The 12604-nt window shown below is 34.6% G+C and overlaps 1 protein-coding gene across 1 annotated transcript in view; it reads left to right on the top strand.

Annotated features, from left to right (window-relative positions):
* Positions 1-6137: 6137 nt before the first annotated feature.
* lrp5 (low density lipoprotein receptor-related protein 5) overlaps positions 6138-12604 on the top strand; it is an 81893-nt gene continuing 75426 nt past the window's right edge. Inside the window, 1 exon segment of the mRNA XM_048159618.1 lies at positions 6138-6409. Coding sequence (XP_048015575.1) covers positions 6328-6409 — 82 coding nt within the window. The 5' untranslated portion in view covers positions 6138-6327.

Here is a 12604-nt window from a genome sequence, read left to right as displayed (position 1 = left end):
AAAATATTCTCGTCGCTTTATAATATTAATATTGAACCACTGTACTCACATGAACCGATTTAAATATGTTTTTAGTACATTAATGGATCTTGAGAGAGGAAATGTCTTTGCTAGCTATGGAGGCCTCACGGAGCCATCGGATTTCAACTAAAATATCTTAATTTGTGTTCCGAAGATGAATGAAGGTCTTACGGGTGTGGAACGGCATGAGGGTGAGTAATAAATGACATTATTTTCATTTTTGGTTGAACTAACCCTTTAATATAAAACATTTAGGAACCAACTGTACAATTATGCTTAAAAACAACCAATATATTTGTAAAATACTTAACGTTAAATACTTTCGAATACTATTATAGATCGATTGCATGTTGGTAATATGTCTCTTAAGTTATAAAAGTTTTATTACATTTTTTATTACATAATCATGAATAACCAATCGGTAAAAAGAAATTTCGCTAACCTGAAGTGTATCACATATACAGTAACATTTTGAATCAGGCATAACCGACAAATGACTAGTTCAGTCAGTGAGGGAATCAGATATGAACTCGGTAACAATTCGCAGACTAAAAGTGCATCTGATTTAAACTGATTTCGAGGAATCTTTTATTAACTTGAATCATTAAAAATAACTCGTAAGAGTCATTTGTTCTTGAATCAGACATCTCCGCTCACATTTGTTCTTTGTTGCGATGATATCTGACGAAAGTTTTCCCCATTACATTTTGAATCATTATCCACTTTTTTTGTTGTTGTATTTTTGACTGGAGTCTGGAGTTGTGCGAGTAGGCTAATTGTTAGCTATTGAGCTATTTTGGCTAACTTGTTGCTGTCAATCCTCTCAGCACTGCTTAAAGGGATAGTTCATCCAAAAAAATGAAAATTCTTTCATTTACTCACCCTCAAGTTGTTCCAAACCTGTATGAATTCTTTCTTCTGGTGAACCCAAAAGAAGGTATTTTGAAGAATATGGGTAATCGAACAGTTGATTAACTCCATTGACTTCCATAGAATGAAAATTTGAACTGTATGTGTAGTCAATCTTTTTCGGGGGGATACTGAGGAAGTCAGTCAGGTCCCATCAACTGTTCGGTTTCCGACATTCTTCGGAATATCTTTTTTTGGGTTCAGCAGAAGAAAGAAATTCATACAACTGTCCCTTTAACACATTTAAGCATGTTTAAATCCATTTTACAGATTTCGCTTCCAAATCAGTACAGAAAATGTGAAAAAAATTAAAAATTTAATTTCATGCCTGTTCATGACCAAGCAGAAAAAGATGCATAAGTTCAAGGGGTCCATCGTCCTCGCTTTTGGAGCCAACGGGCCCCAGGTTTCCCATGGTTTCAAAGTGTTTTATGAGTCGTGCATATATCAATCAGCCTTTGGAGAAAACAAGATGCCACACATAAACAAGCCACATCTGTCAGCCAATAATTGCACCTCGAAAACGTGCGATGCACATTGTCTAATTTTAAAGGTCTGGAAGTTTAATTGGCAAGGAGGAAAATAACGAGTTGGAAGGAAGGTGGGCCGACACCTTTACAACAACTCACCAGGGGACGGTTTTGTTTTGGGGGGGAAGTACAACAACAGTTACGCGAAATGTGGATTTTATTAGAGAAGCACGGGACAGAGAACGTTGATATCTTCTCCAAGCGGTTGTGTGACTATTTGCTGACCTGATCTGGCCTTAAAAAACATCTTTTCACAACCTATGATTACCACATTTCTTGTCGAGTGCTGCATTTTCATAATTCTCAAAGGAATTGTCTCAGGCCTCAAAATTTCCCAATCTCTCCCTTTATTTTGGCATTTCTACATCCTAAAATTTTACTTCATGCCAAAAGAGAAACAATACCGACGAATTTCCAATAAAAGCGTTAACCTCGTTCTCCAAACAAAACAGTTGGCCTCTCGTTTGTTTTGATGGTTTGGTATTGATACTCAGCTATTAGCCATTTATTTGCTACAACTTTCAGCACAATATCGCTGTTTTCCATGGTTGTGTAACTAAGTGGCAGACACATATTTCAGCACAGCTTCAGGCCGACTATGAAATCCTGACTATGAATTTCCAGTGAAAAGTAGGTAGCAAGCAACAGGGTTAGTGCAAAGCACATTGACATGATGCCTCTATAAACCCTTTGTTTTAAGAGGACTTGTTCCAGATGGCATCTGTTACGCGCAAAGTATGTCTTGCATTAAGTCTTGGATGCATTAATACAAAGTCTAATATTCAAAAGTAACAACGGGCAGTGGAGAAAGTGATTTTTTATTTACGCACAGCGCTCGGTAGATCAAAGAGAACGCCGAGAGCTATACTGCACAGGTGACTGTAAAGGCAGGTTTCATTACAGCATATTTCTCTAGGCCCGGGAATTACTGCCTGCTTCGCTCACACGCACTACCGCGCACATATGCTTTCACTTTAGATTTGGAGTTGGTTGCAGAACTTTACCATTCAACCCAAAGAGGGTTTTCAGTCCGCCAGGGGTTCAGTTTGATCCTTGATGTTTACAGCACCTCAGGACTCATGAAAGAGGCCGAAATGAATTTGCATCATTGTATTTTACTCTTTTATAACATGAGCTTTCATATGAGCATAAAGAAACAGAACAGGCTAAAAGGAGAAAGCTGTGCCAAGCTTGGCATGTTTAAGCTGCTGGTTTCTGAAGTACAAAGAAGAATGTGTCATTCATTTACAAAACATGTTTTATGCATTTTAAAACTCCCATCTCTCCCTTTAGGAAAGCAAAATGAGATCTCTTTAATATCTCACTTATTGCTCAGATTGTTCTCTTGAGAAAACGACTCCAGAAGACATAAATCTCACATTTGTCTCCTAATATTTCGGAACTCATGTTTGACAGTTTGCGGTCAGAGAACTCAAACATGTCTCATCAAGTTCTCCCAAGACCAAATGAGATCTCTTTAATGTCTCACAGTTGAGATGAGTTCAGTGTTTAGGGGAAGGTTACTTCACTTCTACTGAAATGACACAACATTGTAATATTTTTCCCTTTTTTAAAAAAAAACATGAAAACAGAAGTGAAACTTTTAAAATAGTCATGTAATGTCCCTGACTTTCCCCCCAGGCCTGATGTGTATAGGCTATACCATAGCGGACCTATAGTGGGCCCCCTTCATCAGGGCCCAATACAAGAGAACCCATTGTCTGACAACCCTGGCTATATAGTGATTTCACAATTAGTCAGTGTACATCTTTATTATTAAATATAACTAATAAAAAGTTAAATGCACTGATTTAAAGTCAGTGCATTTTCAAAGACTACAATATATTCAATACATCAAAAAAAAAAAAAACAGTCATTTAGATCATTATTTGACAGCGTTGATGTTTGTTGACTATATTTTAACTGTATATGTCAATTAATCATAATGTTAATATACCATGTTATTTGAGTGATTTAAATCTGTTTGTTGCTGTTAGTACTGATAACACATTTGGACACCCACATGATGACATAAAGTTCATAATGATCAACTTCTCTAGCAACTGTAGACAATAATAACAATGAAAGAGTGATACATACATAAAACACCATCATGGTAACATACAACATACATATATATATACACACACTACCAGTCAAAAGTTTGGAAACATTACTATTTTTAATGTTTTTGAAGGAAGTCTCTTATGCTCATTAAGGCTGAATTTATTTCATAATAAATACAGAAAAAACTATAATATTGTGAAATATTATTACAATTTAAAATTATGGTTTTCTATTGTAATATACTTTAAAATATAATTTATTTCTGTGATCAAAGCTGAATTTTCAGCATCATTACTCCAGTCTTCAGTGTCACATGATCCTTCAGAAATCATTCTGATATGCTGATTTATTATCAATGTTGGAAAAAGTTGTGCTGCTTAATATTATTTTATAACCTGTGATACTTTTTCAGGATTTTTTGATGAATAAATAAGTTAAAAAATATCAGCATTTATTTAAAATAGAAATCTTTTGTAACAATATACACTACCGTTCAAAAGTTTGGGGTCAGTAGTTTTTTTTCTTTCTTTTTTTTTGAAAGAAATGAATACTTTTATTCAGCACGGATGTGTTAAATTGATAAAAAAAAAAGTAATAGTAAAGATTTATATTGTTAGAAAAGATTTATATTTTGAATAAATGCTGTTCTTTTTAACCTTTTATTCATCAATGAATCCTGAAAAAAGTATCACAGGTTTCACACAAGAAAATATTAAGCAACACAACTGTTTTCAACATCGATAATAACTGAGTATCAAATCAGCATATTAGAATGATTTCTGAAGGATCATGTGACACTGAAGACTGGAGTAATGATGCTGAATATTCAGCTTTGCATCACAGAAATAAATTATATTTTAAGGTATATTAAAATAGAAAACCATAATTTTAAATTGTAATAATATTTCACAATATAATTGTTTTTTTTTCTGTAAATGCAGCCTTAATGAGCATAAGAGACTTCATTCAAAAACATTAAAAATAGTAATGTTTCCAAACTTTTGACTTATAGTGTGTGTGTGTGTGTGTGTGTGTGTGTGTGTGTGTGTACATACAGTACAGTCCAAAAGTTTGGAACCACTAAGATTTTTAATGTTTTTAAAAGAAGTTTCGTCTGCTCACCAAGGCTACATTTATTTAATTAAAAATACAGTAAAAACAGTAATATTGTGAAATATTATTACAATTTAAAATAACTGTTTTCTATTTGAATATATTTCACAAAGTAATTTATTCCTGTGATGGCAAAGCTGAATTTTCAGCATCATTACTCCAGTCTTCAGTGTCACATGATCCTTCAGAAATCATTCTAATATGCTGATCTGCTGCTCAATAAACATTTAATGTGTACAATTGTACAAAATATTTGTGTACAATATTTTTTTTCAGGATTATTTGATGAATAGAAAGTTCAAAAGAACAGTGTTTATCTGAAATCGAATCTTTTGTAACATTATAAATGTCTTTACTGCCACTTTTGATTGATTTAATGCATCCTTGCTGAATAAAAGTATTCATTTCTTTAATATCTTTTAAAAAAAATAAAAATAAAAATTCTTACTGACCCCAAACTTTTGAACGGTAGTGTATAATGCTACAGAAGCTTTGTATTTCAGATAAATGCTGTTCTTTTGAACTTTCTATTCATCAAGGAATCCTGAAAAAAAAAAAGTACACAACTGTTTTCAACATTGAAAATAATCATAAATGTTTATTGAGCAGCAAATCAGCATATTAGAATGATTTCTGAAGGATCATGTGACACTGAAGACTGGAGTAACGATGCTGAAAATTCAGCTTTGCATCACAGGAATAAATTACTTTGTCAAATATATTTAAATAGTACACAGTTATTTTAAATTGTAATAATATTTCACAATATTATTGTTTTTTACTGTATTTTTAATTAAATAAATGTCTTGGTGAAGCAGACGAAACTTCTTTTAAAAACATTAAAAATCTTAGTGGTTCCAAACTTTTGGACTGTACTGTATATATATATATATATATATATTATGATGTTGTATGTTACCATGATGGTGTTTTATGTATCACTCTTTCATTGTTATTATTGTCTACAGTTGAAGTTGATCATTATGAACTTTATGTCATCATGTGGGTGTCCAAATGTGTTATCAGTACTAACAGCAACAAACAGATTTAAATCACTCAAATATCATTATGATTTATTGACATATACAGTTAAAATATAGTCAACAAACATCAACGCTGTCGAATAATGATCTAAATGACTGTTTTTTTTTTTTTTTTGATGTATTGAATATATTGTAGTCTATGAAAATGCATGACTTCAAATCAGTGCATTTAACTTTTTATTAGTTATATTTAATAATAAAGATGTTCAGTGACTAATTGTGATGTTTTAAATCATATATTAGACTAATTTTTTATATATTGATATGTTTTTTTTATTTTTGCGATAATGACCGGATGACTGTACATTTAACTTTACACCCTTTTACTGTAGTATTTTACTTTTTTTCCTTTTCAAAATCACTAACAGTTTACAGTGTGTGTGTGTGTGTGTGTGTGTGTGTGTGTGTGTGTGTGTGTGTGTGTGTGTGTGTGTGTCTTCTGGTCTGGCAAGGCGAGCGCGCCACAGCGCCGCACAATCCCACTTGATGACGTCGATCAGTTTCCGCTGTCAGTCATTCCCCTCCTCGTGCCTCCTCTACTATCGCTGGAAGAGTCGCTCGGGCGAAAAAAAGTCCGACTGATCGACCTACGGACTACAAACTTTCTCCTAACACCAATACCTCGAAGAAATGGAGCTGGGATTATGGAATTAAAGCCCGGAGCGCTTGCGATGGAGATTTTATTGCTGGAACTGCTGCTTTGTTGTAGTCTGACGGTGATTCGTGGTGAGTAAAATAGTTTTTGTTGAGTTTTTCCTACAGCTCTGAGGTGTTGAAGTCATTATATCACCGCGAACAATGTGATACAAAGTAAAACGCACGAGCGCGAAACAAACTAGAGCACGGCTGGTTTCGTGTGAGTTATTGCGTATTTTATTTCGTTTGGTTTCGCACGAGCATGTGTTTAATAGAAGATGTGTAAAAGTGCAACAATAGTAACTTTAGTGAGTGAAGTCTAAGTAAAGTTGAGCTGGTTTGATCCAAACTATAGTCTGCGGCGGGTTTGTGAACCCAGATGTGCACTTCTGGAAGTTGAGTTTAACACTAAAAGCAGCATTTTGTGAAGTATTTGACATGTTTGATAGGAGTTTTTAGCTCTTTTAGGACGTGTAAACTGCTCTGCTTGTGTGTTATGGAGGCCTCGGTGGTGTCGGGTGTCAGCAAGAAAATGGTGTAAAAGTATTAAATAGGCTTTTAAAACTGTTTTAAAGTCTGTTGTTTTACCTGAACTTCATCTGAATGGTGTTACTGACAATTAAGCGGATAAACTAAAGTTGGCGTTTCAATGGAAACACTGCTGAAGTTTATTAAGAGTAAAAAAGACTCTAAGCAAGCCCACAAACCTCCAATATAAAGAGCTGGGTTTGTCTTCTAACACTTTATAATACCTTAACTAACATTACTAGTGCTTAACATGTATATTAATATTCTGTCTGTCTGTAACTAGTCTCCATTTGTGGCTTTTCCATGTAACTAGTTGATTTAAAATGGACCTGTAGTGTAATAAATTTATTTATTTATTTTTTTAAAAAGTATAGTCTTTCAGGTAATAAAAGCTGCATGAATAGTAAATATTAAGCAAAATATGTATAGTTTTTGGTGAAGTATATCAACTTTTTGAATATATATCATCTCTATATATCGCAGAAAAGTCTATAAATTAAATGTATGTTGTGAAAAACCCTGAACTCAAATGATTAATATTAGATAGTTTCATAATGTTACTAAGCTGAAAACCTTACTGTTAGAGTTGCTGGTGAGAAATTGGCATTCAAACATGCCTGTGCTTAAATATTTATAATTTTAGCACTGTCTACTCATTATTGGTTTGCTGGGATGTTTGTATTCACGCCTAGCGAGAGAGAGATTTTGGTTTGGTTTTATTTCTGGAGCAAGTAAGCAGAACCGTGTGAATATTTTAATTCAGATGGATTGAGTCATTAATTATGCATCGACTCAAGTCTATTTATATTGTATTCATAACTTTCTTAACAGCATTTACAAGTAGTCATTTTATATTAGACTAGTCTACTAAACCATTCCAACAAACAAATAATAATGATCAGTTAATGTAATAGTTAGAAATGCTTTGGATTTGCGAATGACGACTTATTAAAAGTTATAATATAGTGTTACCAATTTGTCCAAACAACATGAATCCAGTCCGTTCCAATCCAATAAAAAGTAAAGGTTCCAATTAGATCCAAAAAGGTTTTACAGCCTGATTCTATTGGAAAACCTTTAATACGTTCCACGATGAACAATTACATTTTCTTGTACTGTAAGTAAACCATTTATTTATGGGTGCTATAGGACCCGTAAACCAAGATTATAATCTAAAAACCTTGTAATATCAAGAATTGGCTGCTGCAAAGTACCACTGAAGAACCTTTGAGAGAACAAAACCTCCTTCTTCTTGGCTGAAATTTGCCTGAATTATTGCAGTCTACATTGTTTGTATGCAGCCGATGTTGCAATTTTTACAAGCTATTATATTGCAATTATGAGAACGGACTGTCATGTTATTGTTTCTTTGGAAGCTCAGTGTTTGAAGGGAAAACCTGATTTATTCAGGTCACGTCAATAGCAAGTGGTTCATTTGTTGACATGCCACTTTATAGGCTAAGGTTGGTGATGTTTGCCAGCAAGCATCGCTGCAAAGAGTTTTTCTACTAGTATTAATACAGATTTAATAAGTAGCAACCCAGTATGTGATTTTCAACCTTTTTCAGTTTTTGTGTATTCTAAGATAAAAGTGATTGAGGAAAATCTGTTGCATGTACTGCTAATTTAACATGCGTGATCAACAAAAGGCCTTGTTGAATTTTAGCATAACAAAAACCACAAAACTTTTGATGCCATTGTCAAGCTCCTACTGCCAATGTCAATCACTCCTTAAGCTAATTAAACAAGTTTGCATTTGAATAAAACGAGTTATTGGGGGAAATGTAGCATCCAGTCCCTGTTTTTATCCTGTTATGGGTCAGTGTGTCTTTGCAGGACTAGATAGATATTTAAATAGTATGCATTTTAAGGTATAAATTATTTTAGGATCATAAGAAGGTGTCACAGAGTTCACGTTGTTTAAAAAAAAAAAAAAAAAACGCTTGCGTGTTTGCATACTTGCATGTTTTCTTTAACGCAATCTCTTCGCTTTACTATATTGTCTCTTGCTGATATGGGCTGGAGGAAGTGAGCGACCGGTTTTGATCGTAATCAGGCAGATCAGGTAGGTAAAAGGAGATTGAGGACAGAGGAAGAAAACAGAGATAGTGAATGAGCTGTGCAGCCTTTCATTTGAAGCTCTTTTACCCACTTTCCAGGACTCTTCACGTGTTCGTAAACCTCCTTTGTGCTCCTCCCTTCTGTAGACGGTTAATTCTGGTGACAAGCTCAGACTCCTTCAGCTGTTTCTTTGTGCTCTTCCTCTACAAAGGAGGAGCCCGGTGGGCCCAGGTGCTCTCACATACTACCCCTCCTGGCACTACAAAAGTCGGAGAAGAGCGGAAGTTCCTAAGTCATATGGGTGCTTGGTTATAGAATGGAAAAGAGTTCTCCTAGGGACGTCTGTTTAGGGAGATTAGCAATCTTCATGCTGTGGCTGAAATTTGACTTTTGCTGGATTTTGTTTCCTCTAATAAGCCGCAGTGTTTCAATTATCCATTGAAACAAGGCTCGCTTGGCTTTTGTCCTCTAGATCTCTGGCCTGTTGACTCTAAAACCATTACTAAGTTGCTGGAGTTCATCTGTTTCCCCTTTTGTTTCTCATTGTGCACTGTTAGAAAGTTTTGTGTCCACAGAAGGAATCTTTGAGTGGCTTATAATTATGTTTCTGTACAATAATAACTCTGAAATATGTGCAAAAGTAAAAAAAAAATACAGAAATGCTGTCTTCTTGACAAAACCTTGTCTTTCAGTTTTGGTAAAAATCTCGGAGGTAAAAATTTGAAAGTTATATAAGGTCTGTCTATCTATCTGTTTGTCTATCAATCTTTCTATCATCTCTGAGGTAAAAAAATGTTATATAAGATCTGTCTGTATTAGGGCTGCAACAAACGATTATTTTGATAATCGATTAATCTGTCGATTATTAGAACGATTAATCGACTAATCATCGATTATTGCACTGATTAATCAGTAGGCTTTGTTCGATTATTCTACTTTAGCAATTAGTTAAAATATTGAGTTATACTGTACTTTAACTAGTAAATAAAACAAGGAAATCACTTCAGCTTTTAAAAGTGTATTTTTAATCATTTTTAAGCCAACTGAATAGACCAATATACTATAAATATAAATATATAAATATAATGTAATCATGTGGGGGTTTTTGTGAAAATGAAACAACATACATACATACACATATTACATATCATATATATGTGTATGTGTGTGTGTATATATATATATATATATATATATATATATATATATACACCACACACACACACACACACACACACACACACACACACACACACACACACACACACACAAACTATCGAGTTTATGGTCATTGAATGGCTTTCCTGAGGTAAATGTTACATTTTGTGTGATATATTTGTTTGCAAGTTTTATTGACTTCTTTCTGCGGTTAAAACTCCGATTAAGTGATTACAATAGAGATGGATTCATTTCAGTAAGTTCAGTAAGTACTTTTTGATGTTCATTCATGTTTATTTCGCGCTGTAATAGAGAGGAATAGGTTCACATGCCGCTTGAACCGAGGTGTTACAGCGATCTGCCACACAACGTTAAACAGAGTCACCACCACAAGTATTGTTTGAATCCCGTAGTAATATTGACTGAATTTAAAAGCTTAGACTTAGTTTTATATCAAAAGTAACCTGATCTGTCGGTGCGTTGCGTTGTCTGTGTCCTCTTTGCTCTGCGATGCATCTTTCACTGTGAGAAAATGAACGTGTGGCGTGAGAACAGTGAGTTTGAATGAGAGTTGGTGGCCCTGCATGACAGTATTCTGTAGTTATGCTAAACGTTATGTTTGTTATGTTTATGCTATGTTAATCTCCCACATTTCACGGGTTCGATGTCGTTTGCACTATGCTCTCCAAAGCACTGACTTCTTTTATTGGATTGGATCCCGGAGGGCTGCATTACAGTATTGCGCTACAGCGCCCCACTGGTTACACCGCGTTATTGCAGGCCCTTCAAATAGGTCGTATGAGATCAAGAGACTATTCGACAACAAAAATATTTGTCGACAATTTTTTATTGTCGACGTTGTCGATAATGTCGACTAATCGTTTCAGCCCTAGTCTGTATAATCTATCCACATCAAGAATGTTTACATATTATTGTATAATATTTGGTTCTATGGAGATTTTCCTGATAATTTACTCACCCCCATGTCATCCAAGATGTTCATGTCTGTCTTTCTTCAGTCAAAAAGAAATTAAGGTTTTTGATGAAAACATTCCAGGATTATTCTCCTTATAGTGGACTTCAATGGGCACCAAACGGTTGAAGGTCAAAATTACAGTTTCAGTGCAGCTTCAAACGGCTTTAAACGATACCAGACGAGGAATAAGGGTCTTATCTAGTGAAACGACCAGTCATTTTTGGAAAAAAAATGTAAATTTATATGCTTTATATAAACAAATGATCGCCTTGCACGTGCTTCCGCCAAAACCACACTTTAGTATTCTTCAAAATGCTTACGCTGTATGTCCTACGCCTTCCCTATTCTACTTACGGAACGAACGCGGCGCCAATTCCATTTTTTTCCGTAAGTAGAATAGGGAAGGTGTAGGACATACAGCGTAAGCTTTTTGAAGAATACAGAAAGCGGAAGCATGTGCAAGGCGATCATTTGTGTTTATAAAGCATATACAGTTGTATTTTTTTTCCGAAAATGAACAATCGTTTCACTAGATAAGACCCTTATTCCTCATCTGGGATCGTTTAAAGCCCTTTGAAGCTGCACTGAAACTTTAATTTTGACCTTCAACCGTTTGGTGCCCATTGAAGTCCACTATAAGGAGAATAATCCTGGAATGTTTTCATCAAAAACCTTAATTTCTTTTCGACTGAAGAAAGAAAGACATGAACATCTTGGATGACATGGGGGTGAGTAAATTATCAGGAAAATTTTATTTAAAAGTGGACTAATCCTTTAAAAACATTCTTGATGTTCATTATAGTTTCTTCAGATTGATAAAGTCCTTGATGTTTCTTATAGGTTCTCCAGATATGTCCATAACGAATGTCAAGACCTTTATTAATCCCTGAAGACCCAGATTGATAAATCCAATAGGGGTGTGACGAGACCGCTCACGAGATAAGACGAAACACGAGATTGAGTTCATGAGAACGAGACGAGATTTTTACACAGTATTTTTAAGAAATCCTCAATGATGAAATACGTGACTAGAAAAATAGTCTGCTGGTGCATTTGAAATGCTTTAACTAATCATCTTGTAATGAATGTGGTTTCAGTTCTACTTTCTGAGTATGAATTATCATATGCAGTAAAAGACAACACTCAAGCATTGTAAAAGGTTTTACTTCAAACTCAACTTGGCTTGTTCTATCCTAATTTCACCCTCACACTTCTTCATGGAAATATCACGAAACTTTTTTTTTAATCTTGTGGCATGAGATCTCGTCACACCCCTAAAATCTGAAGAACCTAGAAGGAATGTCAAGAACGTTACTGTAGAAACCATTGAAGAAACATTATTTTTTGTAATGAAGGTTAGTCATGAGGGCTGAGAATCTAATTTACTTTAAATATAGCCAAGCTAACCTTCAACTAATGTGTTTGGTTTTGTCCACAACTGAAGGTTGACGTTTTGAAATGACACTGAGTGAGTAATCTCGTCTGTTTGGGTAGGAGATTGTGCTGGGTGGGGGGTGCTGTCGTGGTTATGCATCATGCTGGTGGTGTTTTTTCTTGCACAT

Source organism: Megalobrama amblycephala, linkage group LG15, assembly GCF_018812025.1.
Source record: "Megalobrama amblycephala isolate DHTTF-2021 linkage group LG15, ASM1881202v1, whole genome shotgun sequence".
Taxonomy (NCBI): Eukaryota; Metazoa; Chordata; class Actinopteri; order Cypriniformes; family Xenocyprididae; genus Megalobrama; species Megalobrama amblycephala.
Note: the sequence above shows the minus strand (reverse complement) of the source record. Positions and strands in the feature narration are given on the sequence as shown.